The following is a 25,837-nucleotide window of genomic DNA, read 5'->3' as shown; positions in this document are numbered from 1 at the left end:
CATACCCAATTTTAATGGGTTGATGTTTTTCCATTTGATGCGCTGACCTGCGGTCACGTCTTCCTCTTGCGACTGTAGCTGGTGCTCTAATCTGTTATTAGTCTGTCTAGTTGTAAAAACAGCTTTACTAACGCCTCATTTTCAATTTTGTCCTGATTAAAACTTTCTTCATTAATGTAGCAAAATTAGACAAAGTTTTATGTCCCGGGGGAACCTATAAAATCCCTTTCCTCATTAAGTTGTATTAGCAGTAAAGACATCATTGCAAGGTGGCTTTAATTACTATTTGACATTAATAACGTGAGACTGGATGCAGATTTGTTGTTGATGGGCTAATTTTATATGATCATAAACACCTGCATACATTTGCCTTGTTTTCTTCTTCAGGTTGAATGAAAGTGAGAAACTCATCGACCAACATTTTCATTGAGGCATCAGCAGTTTTCATTTTATTGACTGACTTCACTTCAGATCCGACATCTGAATAATTAGTTTTTATTCTCCGAGGATGCTAATAAGGTCATTGTTGTTTTGTAGACACAACTAGTTTTTGGACATAATATTTAAAAAGCACTGAAATTATAATAACACATTTTATAATAAAACAATTAATTAACTAAATAAATAAATACAACTGGACAAATTAGTGTGAGTTAAATTATGTGAGTTAAATACATAATAATATGGTCAGAAATATGTTCCTTGAATTCTAATGCTTCCTGCTCATTTCTATATCAATTCATAAGTATTAACACAACACAAGCAATATCTTCAGGCTAAAAATGTACATGTAATATTCCACAATCTACATCAAAGGGCTGTACTGACACCTAGTGGACAGTCTGTTTAATATGATCATTATTTTGTGTTTTATAATTCAGCAACATATTGCTCAGAAGAGTGTATAAAATTATTGCAAAAACATGGATTTTCTTTTTCTTTTAATATATTTGTTATCTATGGACATTAGCCTCCTGATATCAATTCACTCATATTTACTCACCACTCCAAAACTCAATTGCTAAATAAACAACTACTGTCCTCATTGTTATGTAGTAGCTACAGATCATTCTTGACAATCAGTTTGCCCAATATACAAATGACAATGATTATGTCTGATGTAATGTACCTATGTCTCTCAAATGCGTAGTCTGACTTGCCTCTTTGTCTATTTATAACAGCTGAACACAGGAGAGGTATTTACAAGTGAACACACACACACACACACACACACACACACACACACACACACACACACACACACACACACACACACACACACACACACACACACACACACACACGGAGCAGTGGGCAGCCAGTGTGGCACCCAGGGAGTGACTGGGGTTTAGATGCCTCAAGGGCACCACAGTCATGTCCTGCCGGTATTGAGAATCGAACCCGCAACATTCAGGTTATCAGACTGACTCTCTAACCATTAGGAACACGACTTTAAAGAAACACAAGTTGTGCTAGCTTCATCAGGGGAGCCAGGGGTAAGTGAGGCTGACAACGGAACATTTATGCAAACCTGTTTACTGTATTCAATTCAAAGGTTGTCTGATGCAGCGTTTGAAGGTGCACAGTTATTATAAACAGATTTCTTAGGCGTTCTGCTATTTTTTATGGTCAAATAGCTCAATGTTTAGGTTTTGGAAAGTCTTATATGTAAATATTTATTTGGTGTCGTCTAAGAATTGTTTTTTCATGTGGTCTTATGTTGTGTCTAGTCTTGAAAGACAAGTCAATAATAGTCTAGACAGTAGCAACAGTGGAACATTTCAGAGACTTGTTTGCTTTCAGCGTCTATTCCCTTGTCTCATTTCAGAGTCTTATTTTCAAACACAAGAATGGTAAGCTTCAAGTTTTAAAGTTGTCATACACTTCTGCTTTCAAACAAGCTTATGTTATGTATTAAACAATGCAAGTACAATAATGTGGTGATCTTGTTGGCCACAAATACATGTTTTGGACTGTCACCTTCAGGGCAAGAATAGGACCACAAGCTCAGGTCTTCATGCACACTGTGAAAAATGTTATAACCAGGACTGCAAGATTCCCATAGACATCCCAGCGTCATGTGTCTTCATTTCCTGCCGGCTGAAATGCGGTGCAGCCTTTCATCTTTGTAAAGAGGATGAGCATCGTCTTCTCTGCCTTAAGGAAATTGTGCTCTGCCTCAACTATAGCTATGGCTGTCCCATGACCATGACTCGTCAAAAAATTGCCCAGCACCTGGAAGTGTGTCCTGCCAGTGTGATCACTTGTACCCTGGAATGGAACCGATGGCCTGTGAACGAGACCGATACCACCTTCTACAAAAATGCCGTCCAGGATCCAAACTGCATGAGTCAGTTAGACGTTGCTATGGCCCTCAGAGATCAGAAGCTTTTGTTTAGCTCAATTCAGATGAAGACACTCTTCCCTGAGTTGACAGAGAAGATGGAGGAGCCTGAAGTTCAACTGGATGGAGCTGTTGGAGGTGTTGATCCAGAGCGCTGGGAGTCTCCAAACTTACACCCGGAAGAGATATTGGAGAATAATCTTAATGGGGAAGAAGGACAAGAACTAACCCGAGAGGAGAGTCTGGCCCTTGCTAAGAGTAAAGATGTGGTTTGCTTGGATAATTACGAGATGTGGGAGAGAATGTTTGCGAAGGACAAGGAAGGATGCAAGCAAACTGTGAAGAATTTAGATGATAAAAGTTGTCCGAATAAGGATAAGGAAGACCCAAAAGTGACCCCTCAGAATTCCCCGGATGACATTTCCAGAACAGGTTTAGCTCCTTGGGAAGATGGCATTCTTGACAGACTCGGTAAAGAAGTGAACGTGGCCGAGTATAATATGTATCTGCTTCACAACGGATGCATGCTTATCAACTTTGGTCAGCTGGCTGCTTGCACACCTAAAGAGAAAGATTTTGTTTATGGTAATTTAGAGCCCATTGAAGTTCAAACCGTACACTCTTTCAACTTTCCAACCAGCTACAGAGCCAAGCGTAGCCACCTCAAGGATCCATCAAAGATAGTTAAGAAGACACACCAGAATGTGGATACATCTGATTTAGGCATTGGTATTGAAGAGCTCCCAAAGGCGAATGAGATAGAGGCGACACTGCTGTGTGCACTAGAAAGAGAACTAAAAGGTCATCAGATATGTGAGTCTGTAGGAATCGACGGGCTATATGTTGACTGTGGCACCCAGACCTATGACTTTCATTCTGCTCCATTCAAAAGTGATGCATCTTTGGCCGATGTTGTTGAGGACCAACCGCAAAACCTACATGTGCAGATTCAGACCGAATGTGTGACTAGGAGACACAACAAATCCTGCTCAGCCTTTACGAACCTGTGCTGTCATGCCTTCAGGCGTGATGAATACCCCTGGCACTTTAGAAACGTGCATGGAGACATTCAGTCATGTCTTACAGGCTGGTTTTTACAGCGGTGCCCACTGGCTTACCTTGGTTGCACCTTCAGCCAGAAGAAATTTCGACCATCTAAATATCAGACTACAGTGAGCTATGACACAGATCTTAGCACTTTCGTCTTACGACCAGAGGTGGCACCATCACTTTACAAAGGAGTAAGAATGGCTGAAAGTGAACGCAAACGAGCAAGGAATCTGGATTCTCTGAGCAGACTTCCTTTTGAGGTTTTACAACACATTGTGAGTTACCTGGATAGTGTGTCTTTGGGTCGTCTATCTCAAGTTTCCCAGTTAATGAGGGAGGTGTGCAGCACTGTTCTTCAGCAAAAAGGTATGGTGTACCTTAAATGGGAGAAAAAGACATACTCTCATGGGGGATTCACCTGGAGGGCCCGGAAAAAGGTAAGTGCCTTGCTCTTATCATCAGTCAATACTCTTCAAATAATTCCTAGAAGAGTTCAAAAGCATAACAAAATATAGGTCTGTAATTATTCTCTGAATTATTTTCCAAACCTGTATGTTATTTTTCCTGTGGAACACAAAATAATCTTTAAACCCAGAAAACACAGAACGTCCTCCAAACATTAGTGCATGGTTTCGCTTTGGTTATTTCTTTGGGAAAAAGTTCCAAACTTTCTAGGAACGTTCATTTTAGATTTTATTTTATGACCTCAAACTAAAGCCATGCCGGTATTTTGTGTGTGTGTGTGTGTGTGTGCAATAACCTAAGAACATATCACACAACATTCTCTAATGTAAGGTTTTATTTATGTTTCATGCACTGTATTCCAGTTCATGTGAGTTATAGCTTATGTGAAGTCATATTATTATCAATATTGTTTAATTTTGTGTCATTCATTTAATTATTCATAAAAAGATTCCCATAAGTCTCAAAATCATGTGCACAGTCACAGTTCAATATGAAAAAAACAAAAAAAAACAATTCCATCCCTGTCTAATTTTATTCCAGGAACATTAGAGGTAATGCAGGGCATGATAAACATTCTAAGTACGTTGGTGCTCTGTTATCTATTCTCTGAAGTATGTGGGTCAGAGAGGGTACATGGGTCATTTTACTGTCTCTGGCTCCATGTCAGTCAGCATACACTGGTAAAGGTTTGCTTTTGGATGACAGGTGGTCACTCTCTCTCTCTCTTAGCTCATTGTTTTGGAAGCAAATGATCTTAGCGTTTAACCAGTAGGGAGTGTAACCTGCACTGTGGAAAGACAATACAAATAGCACTCTGGAATACTGATCACCATATTGACATATTCATAAAAGGCACTGGAAAGGCGCATATATATTTAGCCCTAGTAATTTCAATGAGAAACAACATTACTCAAAGTGATATCCACTTAATTTTGTACAGTACTATAGTTTTATCATTGTAAATATTGTGTGTGTGTGTGTGTGTGTGTGTGTGTGTGTGTGTGTGTGTGTGTGTGTGTGTGTGTGTGTAATGTTTTGCTTGAAAAGTATTTTAAAAAATGCCATTTTTTTTAATGCAATGACATAAGTGATGCTTTACTGTAAGTGTAATATTTTAGGACCATAGTTTTCAGTCATTACAAAGCCTTACTGAAATTGCACTGATTTATATGGAACCATTCTCATCTCCTTGTAGGTATGGGAGTTTAGCACTCTGTACTCTCCAGTGGATAAATGGGTCTTTGAAGACATGCCCTCTATGGCAGAGCACCTGAAGGTCTGTCCTTTCTATCAGAAGGAGATTCGAAGTGAACCTGTGCCATTACCCAGCATGACAGATCTCCAGGAGAGAAGAGGAGAGTTTCAGACTCTAGTCAATAGTGTCCTCACTACTGTCAAGGCACACAGAGAATAAGAGACGTCTGTGTGGCGAAAGCTGTGGCCGTATAATATAAAAGCATGCTGCATGAACTGACCTCATCACATTTTTTCTAGATAAAATTGTTAGTCAAAAGGATAGTTCACTTAAAAAAAAAAAAAAAAAAAAAAAAATCATCATTTACTGATCATCATTCTGTCATCATTTACTCTCACACTCATGTCAGAGACGACATTTTGAGAAATTATTATTATTATCTGTCTATACAATGAAAGTCAACTGTTTGGTAACCAAAATTCTTCAAAATAACTTATTTTGTGTTCCACAGACGAAACAAAGCCATAGAAGTCTGGAACAAAATGAGGGTGAGTAAATGATGCAGAATTATTATTATTTTTTCTTCAGTGGACTATCCAGACAGATCTTTGCTGACCTCTACTGGCTAAAAAATCATAAAGGCCATAAAAGCTTACAGTAAAAATAACCGTAATACTTTAAATGCATTTGAGATGGTGAAAGTGTGAAACAGATGTTAACATTTTACAACAAGGTCTCATTTTTTAAATATATTAAAAACATGAACTGACTATGAGCAATATACTTTTTACAGCATTTATTAGGGGCCAAGCACTGAAGGTGCGGGCACCTATTGTATCTGTTCCCGTTCTTATTCTTCTTCTTCCGACTGGGCGTCTATGGCAGCCCATAGAAGCGTATGCGGGAAAGTTGTTTTGGTTTGACATTCTGATAGAGGACATTCCCAACATCAAATACACCAATTTTGGTGTTTCTAACTCATTCCCTCTAGCGCCACCACCTGTCCAAAGTTTCAGAAATTGTATGCTAATAACTTTTGAACCGTAAGGCGTATCAACAAAATTCTTTTTTCCTCTGATTCCTGAGCTCATGCCGATTCGATTGCACTATATGACGTCATTTTCCGTCAAAAAAATATGTCCGCCATATTGAATTGTCCAAAAAAACTACTTTTGCGAACTCGTCCTAGACGGTTTGTCCGATTCTCACCAAAATTGCACCAGATCATCTTCAGGCAGTGCCGACAAAAAGTTATGGAATTCAAGTTGATTCGCTTAACCGTTTTTGATAAACGCACAAACAAATTGTACGTAGCACTTGCGAAAATAGACGTAAGGCTGTATCTCTGCAACGCTTTATCGTATTCAGACCAAACTTGGTACATGTCATCACAAGCATGACCTGAAGCTGCATGCTGCGTTTCGGCGCAGCGCCACCTACTGGTCCGGAGATATGAAAAATTGCTATTTTGGCTTATAACTTCTGAACGGTTTGTCCAAGAATCCTAAACGTGGTCTCGTTAGATTCAGGGCTTCATGCCGAGTCGACTGATATCCAATTTTTCCAGATCGGCCATTTTGTCTGTCGGCCATTTTGAATTATGTGCTAAAATGCTGTATTTTTTGAACGCATGAACGAATTTTTACGAAACTCGGTACGGGTCATCAGTACAATGCCCTGAAGGAGCCTGAGAAGTTTCGAAACAGCGCCACCTAGTGGATTTTTTTTTTTTCAAATGCTCATAACTTTGGGTGTGGTCAACTTATTCTCATGGGAGGCATCTCCTTAAACTCCTGAATCGTTGCCGAGTCCAACGATACCAGACTTGCCAGGTTTCGGCATGTGGTTTGTGCAGCGTTGTAATTTAGCGCTTAAAAAACATTTGGCGATATCTTCGAAACCGCTAGTCCGATCGAGACGAAACCACCGTCAGAAGTTTGGAAACATAGGTCGATAGCTTAATGCAAATGCCCAAATCTCAAAATATTGATCGTAAGGGGTAGTAAAATTCAATCAAAGTCACGTGTCAGTCGTTTTTGACGTGTTTTTTCACATAAATGTCTATAACGTTGAATCTAATTGAGATATTTTCACCAAAATTCACACACAGATGCATGGGCTCAGTCTGAGGACACACAAAAAAAACTGTGGGATTGAGCCTCTTGGTGGCGCTAAAACTAAACAAAACATGAAATTCCCATTGACTTCAATGCAGTTTAGTGATGTAAAATGCTATACTTAACGAATGCATTGCTGTAACATTATGAAACTCAGTATGTGCCATCAACACCATGTCCTGAAAGTACTCAACAGATTTAAAGACAGCGCCACCTTTTGGTCAAAAGTTGGAACAAATTTTCACGAAATGCTAATAACTTTTGAATAAATTTGCCTATAGTAATGACACTGATCTCAATAAATTCCTTGGGTTATGCTGAAAACATAGATACAAATTTTGCCATAGTCAGCCAAACTTCCTGTCCGCCATCTTTATTTTCTTTTAAAACCTACTTTTTCGAACTCCTCCTAGACCGAACGTCCGATTTTCACCAAAATCGGATCGTGTCATCTCCAGACCGTGCCGAGTAAAAGTTATGGATTTCGTGTTGATAGACGAAACCGTTTTTATATACCGCAGCGGCAAAGTTGAGGCATGATGCCAAAACGACTATTCAGGCTTTACATCTGCAATGCCTTGACATATTGACACCAAACTTTGTATGTGTCATTGTCACTTCACTCTGATCACATCACATCAGTTTCGTTACTGCGCCACCTATTGGTCGAAAGTGATAATCATATTTTTAGTTATTGTATGTGATTTTTCAACCATTTTGCCAAAATTCATCTTCAAATGTCTTTAATTGCTCCTTGCTGCAGTTTGTCTCACACTTTCAGCCATGTAGGCATATCTCGTTGTCTGCTTTTGCGCTTGGCCCCGTAATGGCTGCTTGCAGCTATATTTAATCTTTGCTAATGTTGGTTAATAAAAATACAACTGTTTACTGTTTGTTCAATTAGTTCACAGTGCATTATCTAACATAAACACATACAACTTTTGATTTAACAAATGCTGTAAAAATACTGTTTATTAGTAGTTCATGTGAACTGATGTAGTTGACTAAGGTTAACAAATGTGTTATTGTAAAGTGTTACCAATCTGATCATATTCTTCAGCATGATCGATGTAACGCATTTACTTATTTGATTGGTGATCTTACATATTTATTCATTTTATGTTATAGCTGTTTTTATTTTTTAGATACGTTTATTATTCATTATACAGACATAAATTCACATCATAACGTTTATTGCAATCCCTCCATGCAGTGCTCTCATTATTTTAGGTGTTGCAAAGTCCTGAAAGATATTTCTTATTAGTCATATATATGCTGTATTTTAAACATATATTTTTATTTGTTGCATTCCCCACATCCCCCAAAGTGACAGTCACCTGAAAAAGCTTTGACTTTATTCACTTATTAAAACCAGTTAAAATACAAAATTAATAAACAAATGCCTTCGTTTCAATACAATGAATATACAGTATTTATGAGTATGTTGCTCATACTCTATTGCATCTCTGACACTTCTGGGTTGCGTAGTTTATTGATGACCTCTGACAGCATGCGGTTACATAGGGCAGCGTAGGGGTTCAAGATCACAGCCTGCTGCCTGGCAAACTCACTGCCTAGAGCCGCTGCTCTCTCAAAGTCCACCCGAGCCTCCTCATCACGACCCGACAACCTGAGAAGAAGCCCGTGCTGGACCAGAGCCTGGCAGGCCGATCGCCCAACGCCGCTGCTGAGAGTGATGGCACGCTCCAGATCTTCAACTGCACCTGAGATAGATTATAGATCATCAGTTAAGTGAGATAACCCAAAAATGAGCTCCACACCTTGTGACTAATTTCCTTTCTTGCATGAAACCCAAAATGATCCCCTGGTTTCACAGACAAGGCTTAAGCCTAGTCCCAGACTAAAATGTTTTAACTGTATAACTGAAAGCAACTTGCACTGACATATCTTAGAATATGTCAGTGCCATAGTTTTTTCTCAAGATGCACACCAGTAATGTTTTTTTGTAAGGCACGTTTATTAAAGCTACTTAAATGTTCCAATTGAACTAAGGCCTAATCCTGAATTAAAGGTGCCGTAGGTGATTATCTGTTTTTGTTTTTGTTATGCTGGTTGAAAGTCTCCTCATATCCCGATAGCAATCACTCTCGGTCTAAGGGCCCTATTTTAACGAACTGAAACGCAAGTATCAAACGTAAAACACAAGTAACTTTGTGGGCGGATCTCAGATCTAAAAATGGGTTGACCTAAAAATCTAAAAAGGGTTGGTCTGAAGTAGCTACATTACTCATAGGTGTGGTTTGGGCGTAACGTACAATAAACCAATCAGAGCGTCATCTCACATTCCCTTTTAGAGCAGGCGCGCTTGTTTCATGGCGGATTGCTATTATAACCGCCCCCCGGGAGCGCAAGTTAATTCCCTAATTTACCGACGTGCGTCTGTGGAAGGAAAAGGCCGCTGTGCGTCATGTGCAAAATAGGAATGATACATGCGTCGGCATATACAACATAATTTGCACTGGGTGCAAAATAGGGCCCTAAATGTATTTTTATAAATGCATGTTGTCTGTGGAAGGCGTAGGACCATAAAATGTTTGTTCAATCGTTGCGTTCGGTTCGAACGGTCGTATAGCATGTGTTCCCTGTCAGTCAACGTGTGTTTGCATACCACTGCGCAACTGCGCAGGCTGTTCACGCAGACATAAGTCATCTGCGCGCTCACGCACGATGTGCAGACAGAGCGAGAATGGAGAGCAAGCAGCAACAACCTAACTTTCCTTCTGAGCCGACATCAAGTGGCACTGGCAAAGGATCTATATATCTTCATCGGAGCCAAGCAGACTCTCATTGTGGAAACCCTGTCATGCAAGACATATTATTACACACTGACAAGTTTTGTTAGCTAAACAAACCGAAAACTTGCTGCATCTAATTCTGTTTTTAAGAATTTGTTTACGTTTGGTATTGTAGTACTGTTACTCTCACCGGTGAATTGTAGTTTTTTAACCGATGAATGGCACATGATGTATTGCAGTACCATTGTGTCCGGTATTCTTGGCTGTGGGAAGAAGGAGGCGGGAACCGGCGAACATTCAACAATTTTAATAATAAATTAAAAAACGAAAGTAAAGAAGCCAGCCCCTCACGGTCGACTACCGCCACACATAATAAAGCAAAAACATAACATAAACTCAGGCCTGTTCCTGTCTCGATCTCCACTGTCATCGCTCCTCCTTTTATGCTTCTGCTCGTCCATGAGAGATACGAGACCGGTGCGTTGCGCAGGTATCGCTCCTTAGTAATCACGCTACTGGCCTCCAACCGTCCTCCCTCGACCTCGTCCTGCTCACCACATGCACACTCGCCTCATGCTTTCAGGAGGCGTGGCTTTGGACGGCGATTTACGCTTTTACTGCTATCAGGCTAAAGTTATCATTTTCCCAGATGTCCTACAGCACCTTTAATCCAACGCTATCTCACGACCAATTGTAGGTGGCTAATTTGTACGAATTCATACAACCTCACTCGTATGAATTTGTACGATTTGTCTAAACCCTAGTGATGGGTAGGTTTAGGGGCAGAGTCATGTGTATGAATTCATACGAATTGGGCAACTCTTAAAATATGTACGATTTATAAAAAATAATACGAATTCATATGAGTGAGGTCGTATGAATTTGTGCGAATTAACCACCTCATAAAATGTGTTGGCATTATCAAGTTGGCTTAATCTAAGCCTTGTCTATGAAACCAGGCCTAGATCTTTTATATGGAAGCTTACTTCTGCCACGGAATAATTAATTAATAAAAAAAGACAACTGTGACTTTTTATCTCACAAGATCTGAGTTTATATCATGCAAATCTGACTTTTACCCTCCAAATTATGAGATAAAAACAGAAAATTGCAAGATGTTACATGATGGAAACAAGCTTAAACATTTAAAAACCCAGTCTTATTGGTGGGGAAAAGTGAGTATGCTAACACGTGAAACGATGTGTATTTGGAAATGTTTTATGTTGAAAGTTGTATGTATGGCTGCAGTTCTGATACAAAATGTCTGGTTAGTGGCACTAAAAGGTCAAAAATAAAGGTTCCTAAAGGTCATAGAAATGTCATAGAAGAGCCATTTTTGGTTCCCCAAAGAACCTTATATGGCGCTTTTCCACTGCATGGTACGGCTCGGTTCGGTTCGGTACGGTTCAACACGGCGTGGAGCGGTTCGGTTCGCTTTGCTTTTCCACTGCGTGGTACGACTCAACTCGGTACGGCACGGTTTGGTTTGCTTTAGCTCGGTTGCTTTTCCACTGCAGTTAGTACCGCTTCAAAGTGGGTGGGACTGATCGTTAAGTTGTATGTCTGGTGGTAGCCGTGTGCGGCTAAGAGCTGTGCTACTTCCGCTCCTCGGCAACCAACGAGAGGAACGTCTGCACCTCGTCCACTGACCACGATTCAGCCATTTCTTGTTTGATTTTTTTGAACTTTTTTTGTCAAGTAAAAACTCTAAAAACAGGTGCTACCGCGTTTGCTGTTGTCTGGCTATTTAAATATAGCGGGTTTAGTGTCTCGTGTAGCAAATATACAATGACGCTGAAGTGACGATTCTGTCTGACCAATCAGTGATCTGCAGTGTTTTCACGTCACGTTTAGTATCGGTACGGTACGCTTGGAACCTCAACAGAGGTGGTACCATTTAAAGCGAGCTGAAGCGAGCCGTACCGTACCGTACCATGCAGTGGAAATGCGCCATAAGAGAGCCGTACCGAACCGAGCCGTACCGTACCATGCAGTGGAAAAGCGCCAAAGCGTGCTGTGCCGTACCGAACCGTACCGTACCATGCAGTGGAAAAGCGCCATTAGAGAACAGTTCTTAAAATAACATTTTTTTTCTTAGTGTGAAGAACATATAAAAAATCGAAAGAACTTTTTGTGGAATAGAAAGTCTCCATTGATGTTGAAGGTTCTTTACTTGATCCATCAATTTCAATAAAGAACCTTTTTAAGAGTGACTAAACCTGACATAAAAAACACATTTGGTGAAGCAACCAAGACATTTTAGCTGGCTTGTACAAGTCTTTGAACTCTATGACATGCTTTTCACGCGAGACTCGAGCAAGTTTACTATGTCAGAAAAGCTATATGGATTTAGTTATGCGATGTGAATGTCATGATGTATTAGTTTAGCAATCATTGTCACTGTACTATGAAAAAGTGTTTTGAGGTCATAACATTGTCAAGTATTGTGTATGGAACTGCATGAAAATAAGTCTTAATTCATTGATTATCTGCCTCTGTAGGCTAATCATGATTTGTGTGAACAGTAATACAAGTTGTTGTTTTACTGCTACTAGTGTACTGTATTTCCTTGATGGTTTAAAAAAAAAAGAAATTAAAGTTGGAAAACTTTCCAGCCGATTCTGGGTGAGAGAGGAAGCGGCGTATCACCTTTCGTGTCTCCCTGCAGGCGTTTGGTCTGAGCTCGATTGTTGTAGGCAGAAGCCCTTTGTGGAAGGATTCTGATGGCCTGGTTAAAATGCTGAAGAGAAGCGGGCAGGTCTCCAGACTCGGCAGCTGAAACTCCCTGCAATTCCAGATCTTTCACCTGCTTCAGTAGCTCTGGCTCAAAAGCACTGTCTAGAGATAGAAATGAAAGAAATGCATAGAAGTGTTCACATTCAAACACATCTTTGTAGCATTTTCAAGTATGAAAGAAGTGATTTATGTCTAAAAGTAAATCTATATATCTATCTACTGTATCTATCTATCTATCTATCTATCTATCTATCTATCTATCTATCTATCACAACGTGACATTAAGTGAGAGACTGTTGTTTATCATTATTAGTAATTTATCCTCTGATTATGGATCTTCATCTTACCATCATCTATTAGATCATCTTCTTGATTTAATCCAGGAATATCTCCAAAAGGGCTGGTAGGGTTAAAGATGGCCTGTAAAACGGCTCTGTCATGAGCTGATGCCATTTCCTCCCAGTGAGTGGACCAAGATCCAAAATCAGAGGATTTTTATAGAAAAAGAGGAGTTCCCTGCAAAACACTTTACGACACTCCACACTAGCCAATCAGAAAAGGGGGTGGAAGCAGGACTTTGAAATGGTCTGTGTTTGATTAAGTCTGTGGGATGTTAAGGATATAAAAGCCTGACATACATACTGCTCTGTCGAAGTCATTGTGTGTAGCACTTTCAGACTTATCTACAAACTGACAAGCTAAGAAAATTATTTGTAAAAATGCATAGCCTAAAGGGATAGTTCATCCAAAAATGAAAGTTCTGTCATCATTTACTCACCATCAAGTTAAGCTTCTTTAATTGAATTATTGAAGTTCTTTCCTCTGCTGCAAACAAAATAAAATATTTTGAAAAATGTCCGTAACCAAGTTGATGGGACCCATTCATCATCATCATCATACTTTATTGCAGACTCAAGCTCCAAATGTAAAAAATAAATAAAAACAACAACAACAACAACAGATAAAAAAAAAAAAAAAAGGCATTGCAAAAATACAATGATACCAGTGTCTCCATAATAAATCATCCATATAAAGATGCAAAATTGATGGCACCTTAATTCAATCTAAAATCCATTCAGTTAATTAATCGACAAACGCATCCAGTGGTTTGGAAAATAGAAGAATAGTTGAATTACTGTATATAGTTGCCTCATGTTAAATGCCTATACCAATATAGTTTTATTGTGTTCACTTGCATTATGTTCTCTAAAATATGATATTAAGACCTTAGTTTGAAGCACATATTTTTAGCCTTTATCAAGTTGTGGGGCACAGGCCTCCCATCAAAAAGTGTCCCCATATTTTGATACTCATTTTTGATAGCTACTGTTTTGGATATCTGGATGAATTACCTTTTAAATGAACGATATAATACATTTGTACGGTGGCCGAGAGTGCAACTGAAGAAAACACATGCAAATAGAAAAACAGCAAATTATGAAAACATCTTCATCAGTTTCACAACACACGTGTGCTCCAAATACTCACAAATACAGAAATGCGCTGCAAATATCACAGACCACAACGGAAACGTTTCCAGGGGACCCCAATAAGTGACGAACCCGGCTGGGATGTGCTTTTTGCTCGTGAGCATCCCTGTGTCCTACTCCCTTCGAAGGGCAGACGGCAGAGCCCTTGAAGTGGGGACTTTGGAGTGAGCAGGGCACTTGTGTGCCATTATGTAGCCGTTTGGAACGCACTTGATGGAGTAACAAAAGACAACTTGATTTCCTCATTATTTTCACCTGTGATGTTCCCATGAAAACGCATCATTATGTCCATCAGCTGAATAGCTGTTCTTACAACAGAAATTTATTATTATTGTATTATTACAACATAAATGTTGCAAATAAATATACATTTTATGCAAAAAGTGTTAGTTTTCAGCTCGTTTTTAACTCTTCTCATTTGTATTCTGATGTCATTGAACATATTGTTAATAGTATATTGTATACAAAGTTATATGTCATAATCAGGTCATCTCTATATGTTTTGCACACAAAAAAAGAAAAAAGAAATAAAGTAGACTTTGAGCTATAGAGGGTTTTCACTACACTTCATCAATCCGGAAGTCGGCCATTTTGGAGGCACTGAACGTAAACAATGTCACTGAACTGAACGGACTCGCAAATTTGGCTGATTATTGCTGCTGAAAAATGGTAAAAGTTTGGTCTGTAGTACTAATCGGTCGCACCGGGAAAAAAAACATTTAGAGTTCTATAGACTGTCAAGAGTGCAAAAAACTGATGGAAGAAGGGGTTTGTGGTTGAGAGCGGCACAGCATCAGCCATGTGTAAATTAAGTATTGACTATGGCTAAAATGTTGACGTAGTTAATGGCTACATTCACACTGTAAGTCCAAATCCGATTATATTTATATTTGTAGCTCTTTGGCAATATGGCAATGACATTGCGTTGATGGAGGGGTTTGCATTTGCAATAGAGATGTTGTCTTATTTAAATTTTACAACATGGAAATGTGTAGCCGCTGTGCTGGACTGCTGCGTCGTGAGCCTGCGGCAGAACTGTAGGAGGCTGGTATGCACAGCTTTTTTCCGCGCTCTTGTCTGCGCCGGTTTCAAAAAATAATAATTTTCTGCTCGTCCGGCACTTTGCAACAATACAGCCTTGTTTCGGCAGCGCCTTTCAGCATGTTTCCTATAACAACGTCTGATGTTTACAATTTACGTGGCGTGAGAAAGTCACATATACCACGCGAAATCCGATCAGAGCGTTAATTCAGACTGAAGTTGATGTCCTGATATGTGATTTGAATAGGATTTCAAACCACATATGGATGTAGCTTGAAACGGATTTCATGTGCTTTTTTGGACTGACAATCTGAACTGTTTCAATAAGAAATAGAAGGAAGAATTGCAGTAAGGACTAGAGAAGCTAGCTCGTTCGGATCTTTACCACATATTAACTTTAGTTTGTCAAAATTTTGCGTTCTTTCATGCTTACTAAGTCCTTCTCTATAGGATTATTAGTGGTTTATTAGTGTAATAATGTGTGCAGTAGTACAAAAACAGTGCAATCCATCCAAACTCTTTATAAGCATGTCCCAACCAGGTACGTCACATATTGGGGTCCCCTGGAAACATTTCCGTTGTGGTCTGTGCTATTTGTAGCGTGTTTCTGTATTTGATTGTGTTGTGAACTTTTGCAGCGTGTTTCTTTATGTGGTTGTGTTGTGAGTATTTGGAACACACATGTGTTGTAAAACTGATGAAGATGTTTTCTTAATTTGATGGGGTTTTTTGTATTTGCATGTTTTCTTCAGTTGCAGCGCTCTGAGCTGTCTCGGCCACCGTACATTTGCGTGTTTTGATTTATTCAATGGATTGTAGGTAAATATTCAGTGCTATTTTTGTTTTCTGTCTAATAAAGTATCCCCATTTCAGACTATTTAAAAGAAATTGCAATTAATTGTGATTCATTTGAAAATCGCTGATGGTAACAACCATGATTGCTAAAATATTATAAGGGGGAATGAATATGGAGTCGGTACAATCTCCATCATCTGGCAACAATTTATCAGAAATATTTTACTGTGGCACAGCGGTCTATATTGTTCCCAGGTAAAAAAAAAGAAGAACAAAAAAAACCATCTAGCATTTTTTGCACTTCAGACTTCTCTGACATATTGCGATGTGTAACCAACACATTCAATCCACACCCAATACCATTTTTAAAACCCCAGTAAGTTTCCTAATCAAATCAAAGGAGAAAATTCAAATAACCCATTCATAAGAGAAATTATAGACATATTAGTGCTCTTATAGCAAGTCGTCTGAGACAATCTGCAGCTTTCCTAATGTGGGACAGTTGTGTTCCCAATATGGGACACTGAAAAATCTATGATAAAAAGACCAAAAATCACATTGATACATGTAGAATAGTAAAATCTTATTTTATTTTAGATTCTCTCTTAAATCTTAGTTAGTAATTTTCTATGATGAAACATGGATAACTGAACATCATCAGACCGATAATACATAGTTCAGTTTACTTAACAACAGTCCCTGTCTTTCTCACCTTTGCCATTGTGATCTGAAATACATTTCATTGAATAATCAGATGCATAAAATAAAGTGGAATGGCTTTATTGGTTTTCTACTGCGTTTTTAAATTCAGAGCTATTTTTTATTTGAAGTCAACTACCTACCTTTTACACACACACACACACACACACACACACACACACACACACACGTATGTACGCATGCACACGCACACATACACACAAAAAAGAGCCTTCCAACTGCCCTCCAAGAATAAAAAAATCACATGACTGTAAAAATCTGCATTAACAGTATGTAGCGACAATGGTTGGTACATTTATAAATTTAGTTTGAACACCAATTAAAACAACACGCATTGCCATGTGACCAGTCTCAAAAACATTCCAACCCCCTTTTTCACTTCCTCTCTGCAAGAGAGAAAGCCATGTGACAAACTCACACACATGTGGCAAACACACACACACAAGTTCTCTAAATTCATCATATAAAATGGCCACAATGTATTTGTACATTAATCTAAGTGTGAAAGCTTCTAATATGTAAATCTTATGTAGTGTGTATTTTTCATATGATGTGTTTAATATCATCTTAAATCTCGTGACCTAACTGTGTCCCATGGTGTCCTGCACCGACAGCCATTTACGACGCTTAGGAATGCACAGAGAGAGTCGACCATTAACCCAATGCCTGCTGAGAAAGATAAATGAACCCCTGTCGTCCTATATTCTAGAAATATAACCACTTGAAAATTGTGTTAAACATGTATCTAATTTTCCCATCTCATGATTGTAAAACTTGTTAATGTGGGATTCCTTTTTATGTGTTCATTAATGCTTAAGACTTGATGTTCACTTGACACACTCATGTGTTGCATGTTTAGTCTTTTTAAGCCCTAATCATCGTCGGCCACTGGTTAATTTGCATTACATTTAACTAATGTTGTGTTATAAGAATTAGTATTGTATGTTATCAGAACCTTGAAGGGTCTCTTCTGAAAAACCCTTCAAATTACTTATTCAAATTATCTGTCCTGGACACAAAGAGCCATAAAATCTTCCTCCAAAAGGAGCACTTCTATTGGCTCACACACCCCCAGAAGGCAGGACAGCTTCACACTCAAATAGCGAGGAGCCCGACATCTCTCTCTCTTGCCCTTGTTCTGGTTCCAACATCTTGACGTGCTGAACGGGACACCTTCGGAAGATGAGGCCGCGGGCCTACAGCTCGCAAAGGCCTCTCTCCATTCCCTGCCACCCAACTGCAGATGAAAACTGCAACGGCTCCGTTATTGAATGGGCAACCATTCATTCTTCAACCTCCAGCAACACTCAACTTCAGACACCTTTTGAAAGTACCGCGCCCAGCCCACGTGCTCCGGGAGACGCATCAAATTCAAGGAATGACATTTACACACACACACGCATACAGAGAGAACTGGCGCAAGTATTATTTCTTTCCAGATTTAATTGCTTAAAGACTGCTTATCCCTGTTTTAAATGAATTGATTTCCTTGGTGTTCTCAAAGGTTAACTGTATATGATGTTTGCGATATTTGATATCATTTAGAGAATGATATCCAATCTTCTTTAGCTTTAATTCACTTCCATTTTCCCCTGCGCAACTCCATGTCGTTATCCGTTTGTCTTATGTGTTTACGTAACGTTACCCCGTGTAAATACCTATATCACGTGTTTAGATGTAGAATTATGTATTCATTAGCTTAGTTTCATTAAAATACAAATATGATTTGATTAAACTGTCTCAAGCTCACATTACATCGTCCCTGAACATGTCTGATCTTAAGCTACAACGCTTTATACATTTTATAAGGATAGGAGTCGTCATTCTTCTGGCCAGAGGATGATCTCTTCTGTGTTTATAAAATCGATGATCCTATTGAGAATCGCTGGACGAACGCAACTAACTTAATTCCAATCAGAATTATCTTATAATCGATCTGTAATTGGACTATTGATATATTAATGAAGAACCATAGTGCACTATGATCATTCATATATACAATTGATCCATTATCAGTTTCGATAATTTAACGTAACTGTAATATGCAAGATATCTTAATCATATTCCTGATTAAAATAACTAATTCCCCACATAGTTAAATGACTTTAGAGTCATTTTGAATGCGGTTACAAGTATTCTAATATTGCATTACAAGACTAAAACCATGTAAATAACCATGTTTGTCCCACAAACCATGCCCCACCACACATTTTTGACTCATTTAAGTACTGTCCCACATTAGGCTGATCATGCTGTCCCGGATTTGGAAACCACATTTCCTAATGTGGGACACTAGGAAATTTGATAAAAATATAAAATATATAGTTTATACACACAAAGTTACACTTTTTTGATGGACAAACATTTCATAAGCATATTAGGCTAAACAGTAGCAGGATTGTTTTGTTTAAAATGTATTTAACTCCTTAACATCAAATTTGTTAAAACTCATGTCACTAACCTTCGGATGGTCTTCACTCAAAGTGCCTCCTGTTTGAGGATTGCTCCACCCTCAAACATGATTGGACATTTGATAGGTCATGTGATTTTGATAACATGACACCACAGCTTTGTCTAACCAATAGTTTCACTGTCATTCATGTATTTATGTGGGATCTACAAACACTAGACCTTAGGTGTTCCACATTATGGCAATTCACCCTAGCTCTTGTGACTGCTTCCACGTGTGTCAACTAGCCCCAGGATCCCTTATAACTTTAGTAAACTCATTTCGGTTTCTGATAATTCAAATTTTATGTTACTAACATTCTTCAAAATTATATGTGTGATTAAGGTTTAACATTCCATAATCTGCCTCTTTTTTCTTCTTTTTTTTTTACATTGCCCACTGGCCATTTGTATTGTACATTTATTGCCTTCACCTGAAGTGGATGTGGTAAGTGGTTGTGTTTTCTCTCAAAGCCACATGAGGGCGGCAGACACCTTTTCATATTTGGACTGGACGGAACATTCCCACAGGAGTCTGGTAGGATTGCCTGATCACCATTAGTTCTCATTTAAATTGATATATTTTTTATTAGATTAAGGTTTTTACTGTTTCACTGATTAATATAGACGAATAAGACAAATAGTAAACCTCAAGAAAAAGGGGGCCATTTTTGTAAACAATGCTGTAGTGTAATAGTGATACCTTCTGTCCTTACATAGGACTCTAATTGCCCATTGCTTAAGGATATAAACTAAACTGCTGATAAGGGCATTTGTCAGTGTTTTTCTGAACAAACCCTATTGCCATGTGTTTAAAAAAACATGAACACGTATTGTAGGATTACACAAGGCACACTTAAGTTTGTTTAGTCATCAGGTTTTTCTTTTTAATACATTATCCTGTTTATGTAAATGCATCTTTGCAAAAGGCCAGAGTTTCCGAACCATTTGCTGCATCCTACAAATAACTAATATGAAAAAGCTGAGGTAATAAGTCAAGCACAAAATGCAACTATCAGCAAAAAATCCATGCTAATCTGAACGCATTTGTATTATGGACATTAAATCATCATGACTTTTTCATACAGGTATATAGTCATAAATCTTCGATTAACAACAACCAAATTAGGACTTACACTGGAGGACACAAAATGCGATTCCTCAAGTGTAGTTTAATGGAAATATTTGAGCTCAGCGTGCATGTACGCTGTTATACCGCTATTCTCTTTCAGAGGGATCGTTGGATCAGATCACTCCCTGGCCACCTTGTGAAAAACACTGATGATGACAAATGAACATGGAACAGAAATCACGTCCCTTTGCCCCTCTACATCTGATCTGCCCAACATCTGCACATCACTCACGCATAAATTAGCATGCATTTACATAGCAAAGCCTGGCAGATTCAATCTCTTATTCAAAGTAGACTAGCTTCTGTCTATTAGAAGCAGAGACTGTCCACGACATGACATGGCTCAGTTTTCGATGGTGGGACACTTAAAGGCTCAATAAAATATGAATTATACACACCGTATATAGTCTACTAATATATATAGTTGAGAGAGTTCAGAGAGTTGTCATGATTGAATATAAAACCAATTTAAACTCAATAGAATTATACAATTGTATATAAAGTTGTAATTAAGTTCTACACTCTAATGTTCAGCGTATTTATTAGAAATTGAATATAATACATTAATAATAGATATGCAATTACATTTCTGAAAACATATACAGTAGTTCACACCATAAATATGTATGGTTTGAACTACTGTATATGTTTTCTGAAATGTAATTGTATTATTTAATTATATTAATTATATATTTGTTTTAAGTGTATGCTACAGTCAACTTCTTTTCTCAAACCAAGAGAATTTGTATATCTTGTTGGGACAAGTTGTTGGATATTTTTATTTTGCCTTTGTATGTTACCTTTTGCATTTTCGAATGCTATAATTGGTTTGCTGTTTAAATTTAACTGAAAAGCCTAATGGCAGGCTCAAAATGCGATAAATTGTTCCATATATATTATTAACCAAATAATTGTGGAAACGTTCAATTGCTTTTTGAAGTCAAGACTTTAAAGATATGCTTATGAAATGCCCACTGGAATAATAAGTGTGATAACTCTGGTCTCCCCTGAACTATATACATAAGCTGTCAGTCTTTAATCTCCTGCATTTCTCAGCCCAGCATGATCAACTGGAAATACAAAATAGCTCCTGCTAAGGACAATGGCAATTAATTTATACATTTGCATAATATTAAGCAGCCCCACACATGCAACACAGCTGGTGGTAGGACACAATCTTATTATAGCTGAAAGTAATTTAATGAAAGAGAGTGAAATTCACTGTGAAACTGGAAACATTCGTGACTCAAATAGATGGTATTGAAATCAAATATATAACGAGTACTTAAAACTCAAAACCAGTGTATTAACAATGGATAATTATGTTTATATGTATATATAAAACAGGTACACCTGTTATCTTATCAGCCAATCACATGGCAGCAAACAGAGTCAAGATGATCTGCTGAAGTTTAAACTGAGCATCAGAATGGGGAAGAAAGATGATGTAAGTGACTGGAAATGGCATGGTTTCTGGTGCCAGACAGGCGGGTCTAATTCAAAAACTGTTAATCTACTGGGATTCTACCTTACAACCATCTGCAGAGAATGAACTGAAAAATATAATATTCAGTGCAGCAGTTCTGTGGATGAAAATGCCTTGTTGATGCCAGAGGAAAATGGCTAGACTATGCTTCAAGCTGATAGAAAGGCAACAGTAACTCAAAAAAACACTCATACATCCACGGTATGCAGAAGAGCATCTCTGTGAACGCACAACACGTTAAACCTTGGAGCAGAAGAGCTACAGCAGCAGAAGACACACACCGGGTGTCACTCCTGTCAGCTAAGAACAGCAAACTGAGGCTACAATTTACACAGCTCAACAAAACTGAACAATAAAAGATTGGAAAAACTTTGCCTGGTCGGATGAGTCTCAATGTCTGCTAAAACATTCAGATGGTAGGGTCAGAATTTGGCGTAAACAACATGAAAGCATGCATCTACCCTGCCTTGTATCAACAGTCCAGACTGCTGGTGGTGTAATGGTGTGGTGGATGTCTTCTTGGCAGACATTGTGCCCCTTAGTACCAATTGAGCATTGTTTAAAAATCAAAGCCTACCTGAGTATTGTTGCTGACCATGTACATCCCTTTTTGACTACAGATTACCATGTTATGATGGCTACTTCCGGTAGGATAACACACAATGTCAAAAACCTCAGATCATCTCAAACTGGTTTCTTGAACATGACAATGAGTTCATTATACTTAAATGGCCTCCACAGTCACCAGATCTCAATCCAATAGAGCACCTTTGGGATTTAGTGGAACGGGAGATTCACATGATAGATGTGGAGCGGACAAATCTGCAGTAACGGTGTGATGCTATCATGTAAATATGGACCAAAATCTCAGATAAATGCTTCCAGTACCTCGTTGAATCAATGCCATGTGGAATTAAGGCAGTTCTGAAAGCAAAATGGGGTCCAACTCGGCACTAGCAAGGTGTAGGCCCTACCTAATAAACTAAATATATACTTATAAAAAAGTTTGTTCAGGTTCTTGATTCTGATTGGCTAAGAGCCTTTTCCAGCCCTGCAATATTCTACCAGTATAACCGTGGGAACCGTTTCAAGATTTTTTTCACTGCACGTGCAGCATCTCTCTCAGCGAGTGTCATGGAGGACGAGCAACACCATCATTTTACAAATACTACTGTTGTTGTGTCACGGAATGTAGTTTTACAAGTTTTTTAGGCGAGAATGTAGTTATTTAGATCTCAAATATGCAACTTATATATAAACATAGCACCTATTTGACAATTTGTTAAGACGTTTTCAGAGATGCGAGCTCCAGGCCGTCAGCTAGCCTGGCTCCTATACGTACTTCCGCTCAATTTTAATTTTCCTTTAGTACTACTTCTGGGTTTGTGGTATATTCTTGGGTTTTCTCTGGTCAATTTTTTACCGGTCCAATCAGCGAACAGAGGGAGTGGCTGAGAACGATGACGTTGAGGTCGTGCGCTAGTTTGAGTTGAAGTTTCGTCACGACCAAACGTTAGCGATTGGTTATGGAAGATCCAGAGTGGCTCTGGGCAGATCCAATAGTTTTAAGCTTCAACAGAGTACCCGCCTTCAAGGAAGTTAACGCTTGTCAATGGAGAGCGGCCAGACTCTCTGTACAAATGAAATGTAAGAGAGTCTGGCAGAACCAGGCTAGCCGTCAGCGCACGTTCAGCGCTCATGTACCCGCAGAGAACAGCTTCATCCCGGCCAGTCCTTCTGGAATAACTGTTGTTAAACATGATATATAATTAATTTGGTGTATATCAAACGGGCAATCTTTGGTCTTATTAATCTATTACTGGTTCCAGAGCAAATCGATTTTGGTTAAGGGGAAAATTAAGTTTCATAACTTTATATTTAGGCTATTTCCCTTATATCCTGTACCAGAGTGCTGCATGTACAGTACATTTGACTGAACTGTATATATATATATATAACATATATATATATATATATATATATATATATATATACACACCATTTTATGATGGTGCCATGCTATTTCGTTTTTGAATACACTACTGCCACAAAACCACAGGCAGCTCAATGCCTCAAACCTCAGCATTCAAGAGAGAGAGCCTGCGTTTGTTTGTTTGTATGTGTGTGTGTAAATACATGGCCTGTGTGCATATTTGTACCGTTTTGTCCTTTGTCCCATGTGGTTCTGTGTGAATGTGAACATTAGCAGGATGCTATTACCGCAAATGTCACTGCATCAGCGGCACTTTTCCTGATTATGTCAATACCAGCTGACATCTGTGCGTTCACAGATAATAAAACCAAGCCAGAGGAGATTGAACATGGCTGAGGGACAAGAGGGAAATTAAGAAGGAATAAAGGAAAGTTGACCTTAGGGACAAATGCTAGCTATGGTTTTCATTCAATCCGGAGTCAAACTGCAAATGTCTCATTTATTTTGAACTGGGGAGTGAAGAAAACACACATATCTCATTAAAACTTGTATGGATTCACACATGCTGAATTGTCATAGTGGGGTGAGAACAACACAGCTGTCTCTATCAATCGTGTTTGGAGAGCTGCTGTGGTAGAACTTTATTTGAAGCATTATATATGTTTAGGTCAATAAGATTTGCATTTATTTATTCAGCAATGATTTGTTTAATTGATCAAAAGTGACAGTAAAGTTTGTTACAAACTAGATTTATTTAAAACAAACGCTGTTCTTTTGTACTTTCTATTCATCAAAAAAATTCAGGATTTTTTTAAATCATGGTTTCCACAAAAATAGCTGCACAAAAAAAGCAGCACAACTCTTTTCAACATTGGTAATACTAATTATTGTGTGTATCAAATAAGCATATTAGAATTATTTCTCAATGATCATTTGACACTGAAGACTGAAGTAATGATGCTGAAAATTCAACTTTGCCATCACAAAAAGAAAAACATTAATACATTTAGTATGTAGACGAGTAAAAAAAAACAAATCATATACCTCTTTAATATCTTTACAGGAATGTGGATCATTTTCCACACACAGATAGGATGCTAATTTGAATGTGGAAGAAGAATAACAGTTTGAGCTGTGTTACAACTGAACTTTGTATACCCTGTTGTAAATTCTACTTTACCACTAATATGTTCTGATTACTGTATTATATGTTTTTATGAATGAATGTTAATGCATGAAGCAATGGCTTGGAGTAAAGTACCCTGAAATTTGCATCATGCTTGTCATATCTCATATAAAAAAAGAAAAATCACACTCAACACATTAACAAGTTTCTCTCCAATTCCCTCACGTTCTCTCATAGCATCTGTTCTTTGTTATTTTCTGTTACTAAAGTAACAACATGATGTGGCTATCATTTTAATCCCGAGGGGCTCTTGCTGTGTATATTGACTCTGTGTGAGAATCTGACATCAAAGCCTTGACTAGCTAATCCATGTCTGCCCTATGGAGTTGAACAGAGGTTTGGAAGTGTGTATACCTGGGTGGCAGAGCTGTAGATACTCGTGCGGAGAAGAGGGGTGGCCGTCACTTGGCAATGCAGGGGCATTTTGAGCAGGATTAAAACGGAGTAATCCGCTCAACGAAGAAGCGGTGAGAAATACACGCACACATGTACAGGGGCTGAGCTGATAAACGGAAAACACTGGCTCTGTTCCAAACCCTACACACTTAAAACAAAATAAAAGGTTACACTTTTCAAATTCAGCTGATGCCGTAAAAGCAGAACTGTTGGTGCTATTCGGTCATTTTTACATTTGTTTTTTTTAGAATTCTTTTCGGTTTCAGTTTATTTAGATGGTCCCTTCAACACAATCTGTTGACTATGCTTAAAGTTGCACCTACATGTTTACTAAGTCTCATTAGTGTGTTAGTAAAGTATTAGTAGACTGGTAGGGTTAGGGTTAGAACTGTTGACATGTAGTAGAAAAATGTATTATAATCAGCAGAATGTCTGTTGGGAGCATCAAAATAAAGAGTTAGCAGTTAAGCAGAGATACGCACTTCATTGCGTGTAATACACACGCACCCCACACCGCTAATTCTACCCAAACGTATAATACACACGC

At 38.4% G+C, this 25,837-nt stretch overlaps 2 protein-coding genes across 2 annotated transcripts; one reads left to right on the top strand and one right to left on the bottom strand.

The window, feature by feature from the left end:
* Positions 1 to 1,298: 1,298 nt before the first annotated feature.
* LOC307002573 (F-box only protein 40) lies at positions 1,299 to 5,385 on the top strand. The gene is made up of 4 exons (XM_079620306.1): positions 1,299 to 1,496; positions 1,829 to 1,853; positions 1,987 to 3,831; positions 5,055 to 5,385. Exons 2-4 carry the CDS (start codon positions 1,851 to 1,853, stop codon positions 5,271 to 5,273), a joined length of 2,067 nt encoding a protein of 688 aa, XP_079476432.1. The 5' UTR covers positions 1,299 to 1,496; positions 1,829 to 1,850; the 3' UTR covers positions 5,274 to 5,385.
* A 2,651-nt stretch (positions 5,386 to 8,036) lies between these two features.
* On the bottom strand, positions 8,037 to 13,165 carry ttc36 (tetratricopeptide repeat domain 36). Its single transcript, XM_079620823.1, has 3 exons — positions 13,011 to 13,165; positions 12,577 to 12,765; positions 8,037 to 8,895 (listed from the first exon to the last, which is right to left on the bottom strand). Exons 1-3 carry the CDS (start codon positions 13,114 to 13,116, stop codon positions 8,627 to 8,629), a joined length of 564 nt encoding a protein of 187 aa, XP_079476949.1. The 5' UTR covers positions 13,117 to 13,165; the 3' UTR covers positions 8,037 to 8,626.
* Positions 13,166 to 25,837: the final 12,672 nt, after the last annotated feature.

This window comes from Phoxinus phoxinus (genome assembly GCF_949152265.1).
Source record: "Phoxinus phoxinus genome assembly, chromosome: 8".
Classification (NCBI taxonomy): Eukaryota; Metazoa; Chordata; class Actinopteri; order Cypriniformes; family Leuciscidae; genus Phoxinus; species Phoxinus phoxinus.
The sequence above is the reverse complement of the archived record's forward strand: the minus strand, read 5'-3'. Positions and strand labels throughout refer to the sequence as shown.